The sequence below is a fragment of the Ptychodera flava genome, chromosome 7, assembly GCF_041260155.1.
Source record: "Ptychodera flava strain L36383 chromosome 7, AS_Pfla_20210202, whole genome shotgun sequence".
Classification (NCBI taxonomy): Eukaryota; Metazoa; Hemichordata; class Enteropneusta; family Ptychoderidae; genus Ptychodera; species Ptychodera flava.
Genome location: NC_091934.1, coordinates 23723748 through 23738815, shown reverse-complemented (window position 1 = coordinate 23738815; position 15068 = coordinate 23723748). Strand labels below are relative to the sequence as shown.

The 15068-nt window shown below is 37.9% G+C and overlaps 1 protein-coding gene across 1 annotated transcript; it reads left to right on the top strand.

The window, feature by feature from the left end:
* Positions 1-7188: 7188 nt before the first annotated feature.
* On the top strand, positions 7189-8040 carry LOC139136389 (trace amine-associated receptor 8b-like). Its single transcript, XM_070704113.1, has one exon. The coding sequence runs from the start codon at positions 7189-7191 to the stop codon at positions 8038-8040; it is 852 nt and encodes a 283-aa protein (XP_070560214.1).
* Positions 8041-15068: the final 7028 nt, after the last annotated feature.

Here is a 15068-nt window from a genome sequence, read left to right as displayed (position 1 = left end):
AAGGCCTGGAAAAACCATCTTATCATTATAAGTAAGAAATCTAATATTTTTGTTATTCTATATGACGTGATTATCATTTAATGATAAAACACCCTTTCGGGCAGATCCATTCTGCGTATTATATTGCAATGCCTACTAGACAAAACAGAAGATAACCTATAATATTACATCGTTCAGTACTTTTTATTTGGTATACATTTTGAGATTATGAGTTTTAAGCTTAGCTTTTTGAAATCAGGAGTAAATATCAGGGAGCACTCTGCAAAATTTGGTTCTAAAGAAATATATTTATCGATACTTTAAAGATACATACACTTCACGAGCTTCAAAAGAGATAGTCTAGAAATTTTGGATTGTAAAATTTTGAAAGTCCAAATTCAGTCCTCGAGTTGCGAACTACCGCGATAGATCACATGGAAACACATCAATTTGACATCAATTTGACATGAATTTGACAACTTTCAGTCTTCAAAGAACGGAGCTCATTAATACTTAACTATTGTTGTTGTCGTTTCCTTTTACGGAATAATCCCCTTATATAATGACTTCCAAATGTCTGAAGACACAAGAAGATTGCTAACCACGGAATTGTGACGCATACTATCTTTACACAAATTCTTCAATTGAAGCATTTAGAACAACCGTCACAAATAGTTTCTCTTGCATGGTCATTTCTTCAGGTTTCAAGAAAACGACAATATCAAATTGTCAATGTCCAGTTGTCTAAATTGTACTTGTACCTGCAGGTTGATGGCATTTCATGGTACTTCTCGGCCAACGGATAGTCCTTCACCTTAAGGCAGTACGCGCCTCGAAAGTTAAGGACTTAAACTTTTGCTCAAACTTTTCTCAAGGAATCTTTCAACCATACATTTTCAAAATCAAGGATAAAAATTGGGGGGTCACCATGCAAATTTTGTTACCAGAGATACAAATTAACCAAGATTTGCCGATATTTGAATTGAAAATGGACGCCATAAATGTTCCATTTTCAAAAAATCTAGGACGGTCAATTTTTTTTCTTACATCAAGATCTTTAAATTGAACCCCCTCCCCACCCACGAGTGCACACAGTGATGTATATTTTAAATAAATACAAAATAACTTCGAATTTTTGAGGTTTGCCTAAAGTTACTATGAACACGTAACCAGAGGTGACTAACGTGAAAATGATGGCATGATTCGTGGAAACTTTTGAAGTTTACTCCGAAAAATATTTGAAATTATTTAAAAAATATATTGAATTTTTAAGATACAAATTATCAGCTCAAGGTAAAGGTTAACGTGGACAAAATATTGTCGTAAAACATAATTATGTTATGTTAATTATTCAAGCAGTTTTGTTTATGGTTACCACCATTGCTAGCGTCTCGACTTCTCCGTCTTGAAATAGGCAAACGTTGTCTTAAGTATGTATCTCTCTTCATTTTGAGAATGACCTGGTGTAGCCGGGGGCATAATGACACTTGATTTATTCGTCGTTAATCTAACAAATTGTCCGTTTTAGTGTAAAATACTGCATGGGCCCTGGCATGCCTCTGTGTGTTAGTTGGCCGGAACATGTCACAAGAGGCTACTGGTATTCGATACAGTAATAAGACAAATTAGGACAGGTCATTGAGGTTGAAAGTGCTTCGATCGATCGACAAAGACAAAGAGTCGGTAAATTAGGGATGAAATAATTTCGATTAATTGACGAATACAATCGGAAAGAAAGTATATTTTATTCAAATTTCCTTCGATGTCAAAAGGAGAAAATACTAATTTCACGATGACGTTGCAAAGCTCGAGCATATTTGTCAGTAAGTTCTACTTTACACGATGTCTTTCGTCGGGCTGATGTGTTGTCTATGTCGTGCCGATACGCGACCTGTTCGATGCTTGAAATATCAGTCGGTATTTCACGACAACAGAGAATTTTCGTCGCTCATTTGCAGGAATTCTCATTCAGCAGTTGATCTGACATTTAAGAGGCAATTCACTAAACAAATTTATAGGGAGGAGAGCAGGTGTATTTGAAAATAGTGGCCCTTAAAAAGTGTTTGCAAGAAAAAAGTGACCCTCCCCAATTTCCATTAGCAGAAAACAGTGACCCTCCCCTATGTGTCACAATCCATATCAATAATGTTTAGACCCTTTCTCTTACGGCCATCTCAGATTTTTTTCAACTTTAAAGTTGACCTCATACCTATTAAAATTTATCAATTAAATTTATTTACAAATTTTTTTTAGACCATAGGGGCCAGGTTCTTATGTGGCAAGTTTCAAGGTCACAGGCCCTGTCAATTTCGAGAAGAAGCTTTTTAAAGTATTATTTTTCAGAATTTTCTATGACCTTTGACCTGAGATTTTGTTCACAAAAGGAATTAGAGAATGAGCAAAAATCAGAGTTCAGGCAAGTATGGATCATTTTACCGAATTACATTTCACTTTGGTTTATTTTGCCATTTAAAGTCCCCGCCCAAGTTGGGTCGTCGTAATTTACCCATTTTAGCTCACGTGTGTAAACACGTGGGCTATTGTCATAGCGATGTCTGTCTGTCTGTCCGTGTGTGTGTGTGTGTGTGTGTGTTAGTGTGTGTGTGTGTGTGTCTGTCTGTCTGTCTGTTTACACGATAACTCAAAACGGCTGAACAGATTCAAGTCAGATTTAATACAAGGGTACCATGTGCTACTTGCAAGAACTGATTAGATTTTGGTTAGTGTGGCTTGCATATTAATGAAGTTATGCAATATCGTTTTTTCCATACAATGGTTTCCCTTTGGAGACGGTAATGACAGTGTAGACATATATCAAGAAATACTGCACAAAATTTCATGAAACTTTTCACAGATGACAATCTAAGGACATTATGATGATACTGTGAGTGTCATGTCAATTATCTTCTCATTTGCATATTTAATGAACTTTTGTTATTAGTGAGATAACTCTGAAATTCCTGCACCAAACTTGATGATACTTGCAACAAATATTGATCTAATATATATCTAATTATAGTTAGAAGCATTAGGCAGTGTCAAGTTAATAAATAGCTTATTTGCATATTTTATGAAGGTTTGTAATTAGTCATATAACTCCGATATAACTTCACCAAATGTGATGAAATCTGCTGCAGATACTGATCCGACTGATATCTAACTGTAGTGTAAAGTATTTAGTAGTGTGAAATTAATTAAGGGTTCATTTGCATATTTAATGAACTTTGTAATTAGGTATATAACTCTGAAATTACAGCACCCAAGTCAGTGAAATTGGGTACAGATATTGTTTTGATAAATATCTAATTGTACTGAGAAGCATTTGGCAGTGTCAAGTTAACAAATAGCTCATTTGCATATTTTATGAAGTTTAGTAATTAGTGATATAACTCCAAAATAACTGCACCAAATGTGCTGTAATCTGCTGCAGATACTAATCCGACAGATATCTAATTGTGGTGTAGAGCATTTAGTTGTGTAGTTAAGTTAATTAAGGGTTCATTTGCATATTTAATGAACTTTGTAATTAGTGATTTTACTCCAAAATTAAAGCATTAAATTTGATGAAACTTGCTACAGATGTTGATCTGATAAATATCCAATTGTACTGAGAAGCATTGAGCAGTGTCAAGTTAATAATTAGCTCATTTGCATATTCCATGAAGTCTTATAATTAGTCATATAACTCCGAAATAACTGCATCAAATGTGATGAACACTGCTGCACATACTGATACGACAGATATCTAACTGTGTTGTAAAGCATTTAGTAGTATAAAGTTAATTAAGGGTTCATTTGCATATTTAATAAACTTTGTAATTAGGTATATAACTCTGAAATTTCGGCACTAAAATTTGGTGAAACGTGCTACAGATATTGACTTGATAAATATTTAATTGTGATATGAATCATTGAACAGCGTCAAGTTAATGTAGGGTTTATTTGCATATTTAATGAACTTTGTAATAAGTGACATTACTCTAAAATTACAGCATTAATTAAATAAAACGTGCTACAAATGTTGATCTGATGGATATCTCATTGTCCCATAAAGCATCGAGCAGTGTCAAGTTAATTGACAGCTCATTCGCATACTAAATAAATTGTTGTAATTAGTGATTAAACTCTGAGAGTACTGTGCGAAGTTTAAAAAAAACCCTGCTACATATAGTGATAACATATATCTCATTGTTCAGTGAAGCGTACTACTATTAATGAACCTGTTGTAAAACACGTGAGCATAATTCAGTTCATATCTGGTTCCTACAAGGCGGACCCGCAGTTGTCCGTTGCGGGGTTGACCTTTTTATGATCCGCAAAGACGCAGCCTACTCCGCGACAGACAGCTGCGTTTCCACACCTACCGTTAACCTTACCTGTGATTTGAATCTGTACCACAGACCTTCCAAACACAGCGCATAGACTTGTAGGTGAGGCGCTTAAAATGAATTTTTTGTTTGCCGTACGCGTTCAAGTTTTCAGAAAAAATTAAGAAAACAAACACAATGTTAACACTATAACAAATAAAAGTATTATATAATTTTTCGAAAAGAACCAATAAAAATGAGCTTCTATGTTAATACACGTGTGTTTTTTGTCTGTGCTTGTTGTTTTCCTTGGCTGGCTGGTAGGTTTCTCAAAAATCCAAGCACGGCAAACAAAGAATTTTCTTCAAATGGCCGAAATGACATATTTTAAAGCATTCAAAGAGTAACGCAATACGCTATTCTATCCAATATTATGAGTTTATTACAAAACTTTATATGTATCGAAAGCTGAGCATTAATTTACGGAAACAAACTTAGTTAGAACGTGGTAGCTGGTATTGTACAAACGTTTTCGTGAAAGTGCGTCCGAGTCGTGCCTAACATACGATTCACCGGTAAGTTGAGCTATGTGATCCATCTAACCCCGACTCTTTTCAGTAATTGCGCTATATCTATGTGACATAGGTATGCATGGACTGCCTGGACTAACTTGTGACGCTTCCTGAGATTGATGGCAGATGAAACCTTACGATCAAATCCAACAAGACGGTCATCCACTGGGGTTTCACGAACATAGTATTTTACTCATCACCGAAAAACAATAATCTCGGGGACATGACTACTTATTTGTGCCGTGTACGCTACAAAAGATAAACTTGTTATGCGAGCATTTCGTGATTGATTGTACAAGTAGCACCATAACCTTTTCGATAAAAGCACGTGCAACTTTTTCGGATCGCTATGCGTCGTACAAACTTTTCAGACTTACAGTGCTCAGTATTGTATAGTATCAATTTTGCTTGATGAAAATAGCATTTCAAGAGGCCTTTTCCATTAGCCGGGCTGGTCATGTGACTTGTCATGTGAGCAAACGACATACAGTATGCCTTGTTCAGAGTTTATGGCCAGTAAAGAGTTTATGACCAGTTAATGACCAGTTGGTAATACGTATGCAATTTCATCTATTTGATACTATTGATCAATTACTTGTATTGAAATATTTCATTGAGGGGCTAGTGTGATCTGGCAATCATGAGCGGATATCGCGAAATTGATGAAAATCCAACAGCTTTTTCTTTATTTTGATAGAAGTTAGCATTAGAATAACCCTACAAGTTCCGAAAATGATGGCCTCGTATTCAGAGCTACGACGAAGGAGTTCTAAACTTTTAGTTATGGCGGCGCTTTATAGTTAAATAATAACAAGTGATAGCAAGGGCCAGATAACAATTTTTCATTGCTCCCCCAAAGAGATGGTGCTTATTACTGCAATATTGACGAGGCCCTACCAGAAGGCTATGGTGCCTGACTAAACGATATCACACCATGGATTGCCGCCGATCAAAATCAGACACGTCCATGAAAGATCAGGTTTTGAAACAATCTATGTTGGGCTACTGGTCCGCCCATAATTTCATAGTTGCATATTAACTGTTGACGTCAATCATGGCATTTATAAAAATACTGCAACGATAGTATCATTTAAAGAAACAAACAAAAAAGTCAGGTTAGGCAGCAAATCTAGGCTGATAAATTGGGTTCATTGCATGCCGTCTGCTTAAACGAAAGGTTACGGATACTTTGATAAGCTTCTCAGCGTTTTGTCATGTTCATAAACAAAGCCAATTGCTGCTGTGAACTCCGAACAGCTTCGCGACGTCACGGACGATGAGTTTGATAACTTGGGCGAAATCTTCTGAAAATTAGTTGAAAATGATACGGCTTCGAGAGTATTTGCTGTATGACCGCTTTGTTGATCAAGGTCTACAATGAGATTTCGATAAATTGTGGCAATGATTGAATTGTAGTGTCACGTGACTTTGAATGGACGCCCATCGACTATTGCATAAATCTCTGAACCTACAGGAAAAGAGACGGTATAAAGTTAATAAGGCACATCTGTTCACAGTCCTATTCTTTGATAATACTACATTTTTGCCAGCTTCAAAACGCCAAAAAAATCGTCTGTGACATCATATTAAGATCTGTGCGGAATAATTTGGACTGGGGTTGGTCGATTTAAGGGACCCCCTAGAACTGAGTAAATTTCACCGAATGTACTCAGTGCGTGACGATAGTCAAGAATATATAGTAAATTTAAACAGTTTCTATCGGCAAGTGAGGATGACTTTGAATAAAGATTTAACTAATAACGCTCTCGTGTATGGTCAGTTCGAAGAAAAAGAACCGCACGACATTCGTCTGGTAGTATTCACCTCGAATGTGAAAGACAAACTTTTACTCAAACTTAACAAAACTATGAAACTTTCATCAGTTCTCTTATCAAATAAAAAATAAAAATCACAGGTCACCTTGCAAATTTAGTTACCACAATTCAGTTTACCGATATTTGAAAATCAAAATGGCCGCCATCTTTCTGTTAACACTGAAGGGAAAAATATAAAAATTTGATTTTCTCAAAATAAGCAAAAGTGGTAACTGTAATTACCCAAGAGCTTTCAAATCAGCAAACAAAAGCTGTAGATCAGAAATCCAAGTAAAAAAATTGAGGATCCTAATCCCCCGGGCGTATTCTACGTATGAGCCAATAATATGCATTATTGATACTGCTTTATTATGCGAAACGATGAGAACACCAAGTCAGCTTATTAACTATATATCCGTTGCCTGCTGCTATAAAAAAGATGACCTGCTTTCTCTGATACAGATGATTTATTGATGTCATACAGCATATCAGAAGTTCATACAGCCAGCTTTTAGCATGAACAGCACGTTTGAGAATTCCACCCTCGGCGGTGAAGACAGCGACGGCGTGGCGGCCAAGGGGGTGTACACCTGCACCATCTCAACGCCGAGCAGGATATTGGTGGTCGTTCTGTGCAGCGTTTTCGTGATTATCGGTCTCCTGGGTAACGTTCTGGTCAACTTTGCCGTGCTGATGACCAAGAATCTACGGACTCTGGCCAACAGTTTCGTGCTCAGCATGACGTACACAGATATCGTCTTCATCACCTGCGTCATCATTCCCATCCTCGACTCGTACCTCCACTGCCGTATGCGACTGCCGTACACGCTATGCGCCTTACACTTTTACCTGAATCCAGGGCTGGTCGGTGCTTCGCTGTGGCACGTCACTTTCATATCTTTCAACCGCTACCTCCGTATCGTCCAGCAGAACTCTTACAAACGATTGACCACTACCAAATCCACGGTCGGCGCCATACTGGTGGCCTGGGTTTTACCTATAGTGATCTTCATACCGTCCTTCGTCAGCCCAACGCCGATGATCGGTTATTCCACCTCCTCTCTCCGCTGCACCCTCCTCCCACCCCAGGGAATGAAACAACAGTTATTGCTGATCGTATTATTGATCGCACTGCCGAGCCTCATCACCATCGTTCTCTATTGCCGCATATTTATCTTCGTGCACCGGAAAAGGCTTAAGATCCAACAGCACGGGCAGGGCAGCTCAGCCATCGGCAAGCACGAAATTCAGCTCTGTAAGATGACCGCCGTAGTCTTCGTGGTTATCCTCCTTGGCTACCTGCCTTATCCGATGTTCCGCATGATCGACACTAGCCACAGCGCTCCGCCGGACACACACCTGTACTGACGGCTCTGTATCTGGTAGCCGGCTGCGTCAACCCGATCATCTACGGCGTCATGAACACCAGGTTCCGGGAAGCTTACGCCAAGATCCTTTTCAGGGTTATCAGCAACGGAAAACAACAGTCCCCTCAAAGCGCAGCTGAAGACTCAAGTTTGCGTACAGTCACAACCAATTTGAACGTAACTCAGGCCTAGCGAACTCTTCTCACAGAACGATAACAAACCCAAGCTTCACTACTGTCATAATTCCTGCATGAAATACCAAGTCCGCTTTTCTCCGCGTAATATCAATGATCACTTTTACTTGCAAAGCTGAGGTTGATTTTGACAAAGCGTTTTAGACAAACTTTATTTCGTTTTGTGCAGTTGTTCGCTGATTACGTCATAATGCTTAAGTTTCGTCATCGGAGAGAGAGAGAGAGAGAGAGGAGAGAGAGAGAGAGGGGGAGGAGAGAGAGAGAGAGATGTAACCACTGTGTAGCATTAGTTTCGCGTATGCAGTGATCCGAAGAATATATATAGGATCTTTGTTTTGTAAAGAAAAAAAAATACTATTTCCCTCATATTTCATCTCAAATACCAAACAGATAAAGCTGTTTTACTCTTCACAGATAAAATGTCATATATTGTTTTTTTTTTCCTACAAATATTTACCCCTTGAGAAATATACAACAAGTGTATCCATAGCAAGGCATCCCTTAGTGGCGTTACGTTTAGAACTTGTGTTAACATGATTTGAACTAATGGTGAAGTAATATCGGTTTAATCTACAAGTGTAAGCTTATCAGCTTTTCTTGTTAAGTTGTACGCTTGTTTTTGTGAGTAACTCGTAATGTTGCAACATTCAGCTATAGAGCACCTAACTCTGTTGGGATATTTGAAAAATATGAACATCCTATTATCCCAAATTAATTCAAATCGTGTTTGTTGTAAACAATATGACCGATTCCAAATTTATCCGACATTTTCAGCCAAAAGTACGGCAAAAGAGGACGTTCATCAAGTCATTGTTATAAATAATTATTTCATATCATAAAATTAAGTTTCGCTATCTTTCATTTCAATTTAAATATTAGATTGCATTTCTTCGTAACTTTTTGTCTTTCACAAACTAACTTCACTTTCAATAGTTATTTTGACTAATAGTGTACTTCCCATTTCCACTTTCGTTTTGATAGGTAAATCCATTTCCGTGTTATGATTCGTTTTGATTTTCATTTTTTGTTCTTATATTCATCATCGAAATGAATTTCATATTGTATATTCATTTTGATATTGATTTCTGTTTTAAAAATTTAATTTATATTCATTTTGCTATTGATCTGATTTGAATTTTAACTTTCGAAATTAAAATCATATTGATTTTCACTTTGGTTTTCGATTCCATTGCAAAATGATATTCTTTCATGTCGTTTTAATGTTCATTTTGATTTTAACTTTCGATTGCGTTTAAACCTTTTAAACTCATATTCATTCCATTTTTTTTTCAAACCTTTGACTTATCTACCCTCGTGATCACTGTCACACCGTTGGCAAGACCGTAAAACCTTTGTTGTTTACTTCGAATTCGTGTGTATTTAGAATGTTACGTAAATATTACGCGAGGTCTGACTAGAACAATCCACTCTATGCACTTGTCAGCCATAGTTCGGCAATTATGCCAGGATTGTAGATTCGCAAATCATTTTTTTGGAAGCCAAGAGCTACGCTACGAGAGTGATACATCGACAATGCGTAATACATCCGAGCAAAGCCAGTACGCACCATTGCGAGTTTGTATGCTGCAGCTTCACTGAGCCCATCGCTACAGACGCAGCGCCTGCCGCAACAAACTGTATGGCCTTTGTAGTGCATTGACTTGCAGCGTGTTTGCGAGGTTATATCTGATTGGTCGATTGTCACTATTCAAAGCAACTTAAGGAGTTTATTTGTATTATTTAATTAAAAATGGTAAGATCGTGCCAACCACTTGGATAACAGCTTCCAAATCGCTGCAAAGCCAATTTTTGCCGTCTTTATAACGTATACCCCCGTTAATGGGTGTTTTGCAAATGTTTTAGAAGAAACTGTAGTCAATGAAATGTGATATCCATTTGGTCCAAAACTATGACAAAATGTACAGAAAAAATCACAAAAATTGGTAAAATGTTGCGCTAAAGTTTTGGTAGGAAGGGTTAATGGTGCTGTAGGAGTGACCCTTGTAATTTAAAGACGCAGTCATATAAATTCCCAGCTATTGTGGAGGCACCATGGAGGCAGAAAGGTCGCTACCGTGCATACCGCCTTGCATTCTCGCATTATGCACCCAGTGACTAAACGCACGTTGAGGTGTCAGATTAACTTGCACAGTCATGACCAGTGGAGCAAAGATATCATGAGACAGTAACATTGGCAGATGGTCGCAGGGTTGAAAATGATGATGAACGTGAATACAATTTTAAGATGAAAAATAAAAGCACAAACGTCTGTTGAAATAAAAATAAAAAGGAGGGTGAATTTAATTTAGGAACAAAAAAACAAACAAATCGAAAATCAGAACAAAAATCAAATGAAAATCGAAAAAGGAAACGAATTTATTTTTGAGAACCAAAATGAATATGGAAGTGAAAATCAGAACAAAATTTAAAATAAACAAGACTTTGATTTTAAAATCGGAGCGAAAGTACAGAACGATAATTAGAACAAGAATGAATTTTATTTTGCAAACAAAACTTACTAAAATCAAAACAAAGATTATAAAGAAAATTGAATTGAATTTTGCAAACGAAAATGAGTTCAAAACGAAAATCAAAATGTTAAGAAACCCCTAAGTCAAAATTGTCATAAAAATAAAAGTGCGTTTAATATTATGAAATGGACAATGAGGTCACAATGGCATTGCAAATTAATATGCAAACAAAAATGACAGCTGGGAACTATTTAACTATTAAAAATGGTTTTGTGGGTCACCTCGGTTGCCGTACACAAGTCTTTACTACATTTCGTTTTGTACACAACCATAAACATTCCTTTTGGGTTTGTTAGTAAGCGCAGAAGGGTATTTCAGCCGTACGTTTTTAACTGGGACAATACCTCTTCATCGACTGGCACTATGAAATAAATAGTTTGATGAAGCGATGCAATACAGCAATACATAGGGAGCATTAAAGAACTCAACTGAAGAGTAACCAGTATATACTGTTTCTTGTACCGGTTTTATAATTAGAGGTTATAAACGGTGCGCTCGGGTATTTGGTTGCGGATATAAGACCTCTGGGGTGAAAATTAGCATATTTGGCGGGAAATAATCACCGAGCGAAGCGAGGTGATTATTTCACCCAAATATGCTAATTTTCACCCCAGAGGTCTTATATCCGCAACCAAATACCCGAGCGCACCGTTTATAACCTCATTATAATATGCTAAAGTTAAAAACAAGTGGACAATGTCGTTATTTAGGACCGAAGTTGGAACGAGAGTTCAGGAGCGCCCAGCCTCATACAAACTCTAAAATAGAACGTTTCAGAACACGCGCGCGTGCACAGTTGAATTCATAAAATACGGTTACGCAACGCATAGATATCGCGATTACATATCGAACTTGAAGAATTTTACTTCAAAAAAAGCTCAAAAATCTTTTAAAAATTATGTTGTTGTTACATAGCCTCCGCTGCTTAGGGACCGTTCAGTTTTTACGGCCGGGGGGGGGGCGGCAAAATCCAGGGGGGGGGTCATTGTAATTTTGAATCCGCAAAGGGGGGGTCATCGCTTTTTCACTGGTAGGAAAGGGGGGGTCACCACATTTTCAAAAACATAATACCAACAATAAAGTTCACTTTATGCCATGGCCATGATCGACCCTCTTTACCGGCGGGCCGCCTTCGGCGGCCCACTACATAAATATACATTATGTATTACCCATGACCCTCTTAACGGGCAGACGCCTTTGGCGGCCCATTCCAATTAGGTTCACTTTATGCCATGGCCATGATTGACCCTCTTTACCGGCGGGCCGCCTGCGGCGGCCCACTACAATAAATTGACTTTACGTAATTCCCCACGGCAATCTTACCGTAAAATTACCAATTGAAGCTTGTATTAGAAACATTTTTGAGGGACCCCTGGGATCACGCACTAAACAATGGTAATGGCCGCGCGCCTTCAGCGGCCCTGTCCAGTAAAGTCTACTTTATGCAATAGCAATGATCGACCCTCTTTACCGGCGTGCCACCTTTGGTGGCCCACTAGAATAAAGTTGACTTTACGTAATGGCCCATGACTCTCTTAACCGGAGGGCTGCCTTTGGCGAACCACTCCAATAAAGTTTACTTTATACAATGTCCATAGACATGAGTTGTCTATGGAAATGAAGTTAAAAGTTGCCTTACAGTCGTCCTAATTAACAGACGTTTCAATGGATGTGGCTGAGAAGTTTGTGCACTGGCATCTCTGCTACACGAATAAAGTGCGCCGCGTACCGGAGTTCAAATCCAAACCATGCGGGTAAATTTGACATATGGTTTTGACATATGGGTTTTGGTTATTTTTCAGGGGGGGGGGTCATCAATTTTTTTCGTCTGACAAAGGGGGGGTCATCTTTTTTTCACAAAAAATGCAGGGGGGTCTATATTTTTTTGAACACCGGCGACAAGATTTTGCCGCCCCCCCCCAGGCCGTAAAAACTGAACGCTCCCTTACAGAAAGTCTTCATTTGTTGGTTCGTCAAGCTGCACTAGACTAAAATTTAACAATCAAAATCAGTCTGAAGCCATAGACTTGTTCGACATTATGGCGCGTTAAGCTCTCAAGTTGGCGTTCAAAATTTGCGCGAGCTCAAAAATGTTACGCGGCGCGCAGGTCTTCTTGTTGAGAATATAACCCCGGCTCCAGCCAATCAGATTGCCGGATTCCAGCCAAGCATATTATAATGAGCGAATATACAGCTGAATTAGAGCAAAATAAAGGAACAGTAATTCTTGGCCTTAATATACAAAATATAGCTGATGAGGTGTTTGATAATATGGAGAGAGAGAGAGAGAGAGAGAGAGAGAGAGAGAGAGAGAGAGAGAGAGAGAGGAGAGAGAGAGAGAGAGAGAGATTTATGCTTTGGATTTTTTGCCAAAGCTACAGAGGCACAAGGTAAGTCGTTTGTTTAGTCTGTGTGTGTCTGTGTGTATTTTGCACCAAAATTTCACCCAGTTACATTTCCTGATGACTTATAGTCGGTAGTTTACAAACTGTTCATAATTATGAGCATTATATATATAGTATACAAGCAGTGTTAACTAAATAAATCCTGAGCAGTTACTCTTGCTCCCAAAAGAAATAAAAAAATAAATAAAAAATACACAGTAAAACATACACAAAAATGCCATATGAGTTAAACAATTACAGTACTGTCGTTATTGTCTTTTAATACCCCTGGGTGGGGTCTAACATTTTGAGCTTTCCCCGTTTTGTTCGCCCGATTGTTAATTGCTGCACACACCGCCGGAAAAAAAACACATTGAACATGACCAACTTCACCGTACGTAAATTTGGCTCCGGACTGACACCTCCAACCGAGCTTTGTCATCGACCAAAACATTCGTTTGTCCATCTTGATAATTTTGTTTACGCTTTTGGTGCACTTCTCGTTCAAACCGATGCATCTTTATCACATGTCAGTAACTTGCTGGACAAATCCCCGGATGTATCATCCGGATTAACATTTTTGGAAATAATTGGCGGCCGTAACGTCTAATTCTGGTGATCAAATCAATACCCATGATGCACTATTCTTCACTAAAAGAAGGATATCACCGCTGAACGTCGACTCTTGTTGCGTTGTACCACGAAAAAAAAACCCGAAAGAACTGATTTATTGACGGTCGTTCTACAAGTCGTACACAAGTCTAATTCGAAGTCTCGATGACGCGTAAACTCGATAGACTGACCGACATCACTAAAATCATTGCAATGTGGAAGTTTATGTTTATATATAGTATATATGTATATAAGTATATTTTTTCAAATAAAAATCCAAATTGGCAAATGTAGAAGTGGCGATTCCGAAGAATCGAGGTATAATTTAAATGATTTATTCTTCCTGGCTTAAGATTTGATTATTTGATAGACTACACCCAAGGGACATGGAAAAGAGCCACAATTTTAATAATGATCTCCGTTGACAATAAGCAGGATACTGCTCAAAAATGCACACTATAGAAAAGCATACCTGATCTCCAAACCTGATACCGCCGGTGAAAGTCTAAACTCTGGTGTAACAAGGTGGCATATGTTTTTCTGTAGACTTAAAATTCACCATATATTTGAAAAGGAACACTGTAGTCGAGGCTAGGTTAATTGTTTTGCAGGGGTGAAATCACAAAATTATTAAAATGTTTCGTTTTGTCTGCCAATATGTGAGCAACAGCATGAACTTGGGTATAAAGAACACAACAGACTCTGTTCTATCAGTCATCATACCTTATTTTAACAATTATATACTCCTAATGAATACATTTTTGAAAGTTTGAAATAAATGTTTACTCCATCCCAGTTTTACTTGCTGCACTGAACGGTAAGACGTGTCCTTAAAATTTGATGGCTCCAAACAGGCTTTGTAGATCTAAGAGGGGCGGACAACTGAACGGCGAAAACACCCAAAGCCTGCACCGCCAAGATAGAAGATCAAGGATAATATCTCATTTTAATATGTAAACGACTTTATCAATGAGGTTTGTCAAATGGGTATACTTATTACAAATAAATGTTTCTGATTGATTCCTCTATGCCCACTTTTCTTGCTATCAAGTCGTTTAAGATATCATCGACGTAATCGGATATGTGAAGCACTTAGTCTTGTCTATCGAAATGTTGTCGCATTTTCTAATCTCAGTACTGCATTTTAAAAGTTGATTGATTGTGAAATAAGGAACTATTTTGGTAATTGAGAACTAACAATTGGATTAACCGATGTTTTTGCAAAAGGGGATTAGAGGAATTGAATTAATAGTGAATAATCCCCGAGAACGTCAACGAGTGACATTTTCAGATTTAATGGACGGGGAG

What these genes read in the sequence shown, in the direction of transcription:
- LOC139136389 (XM_070704113.1), top strand. Translation starts at nt 7,189, where the DNA reads ATGAACAGCACGTTTGAGAATTCCACCCTCGGCGGTGAAGACAGCGAC.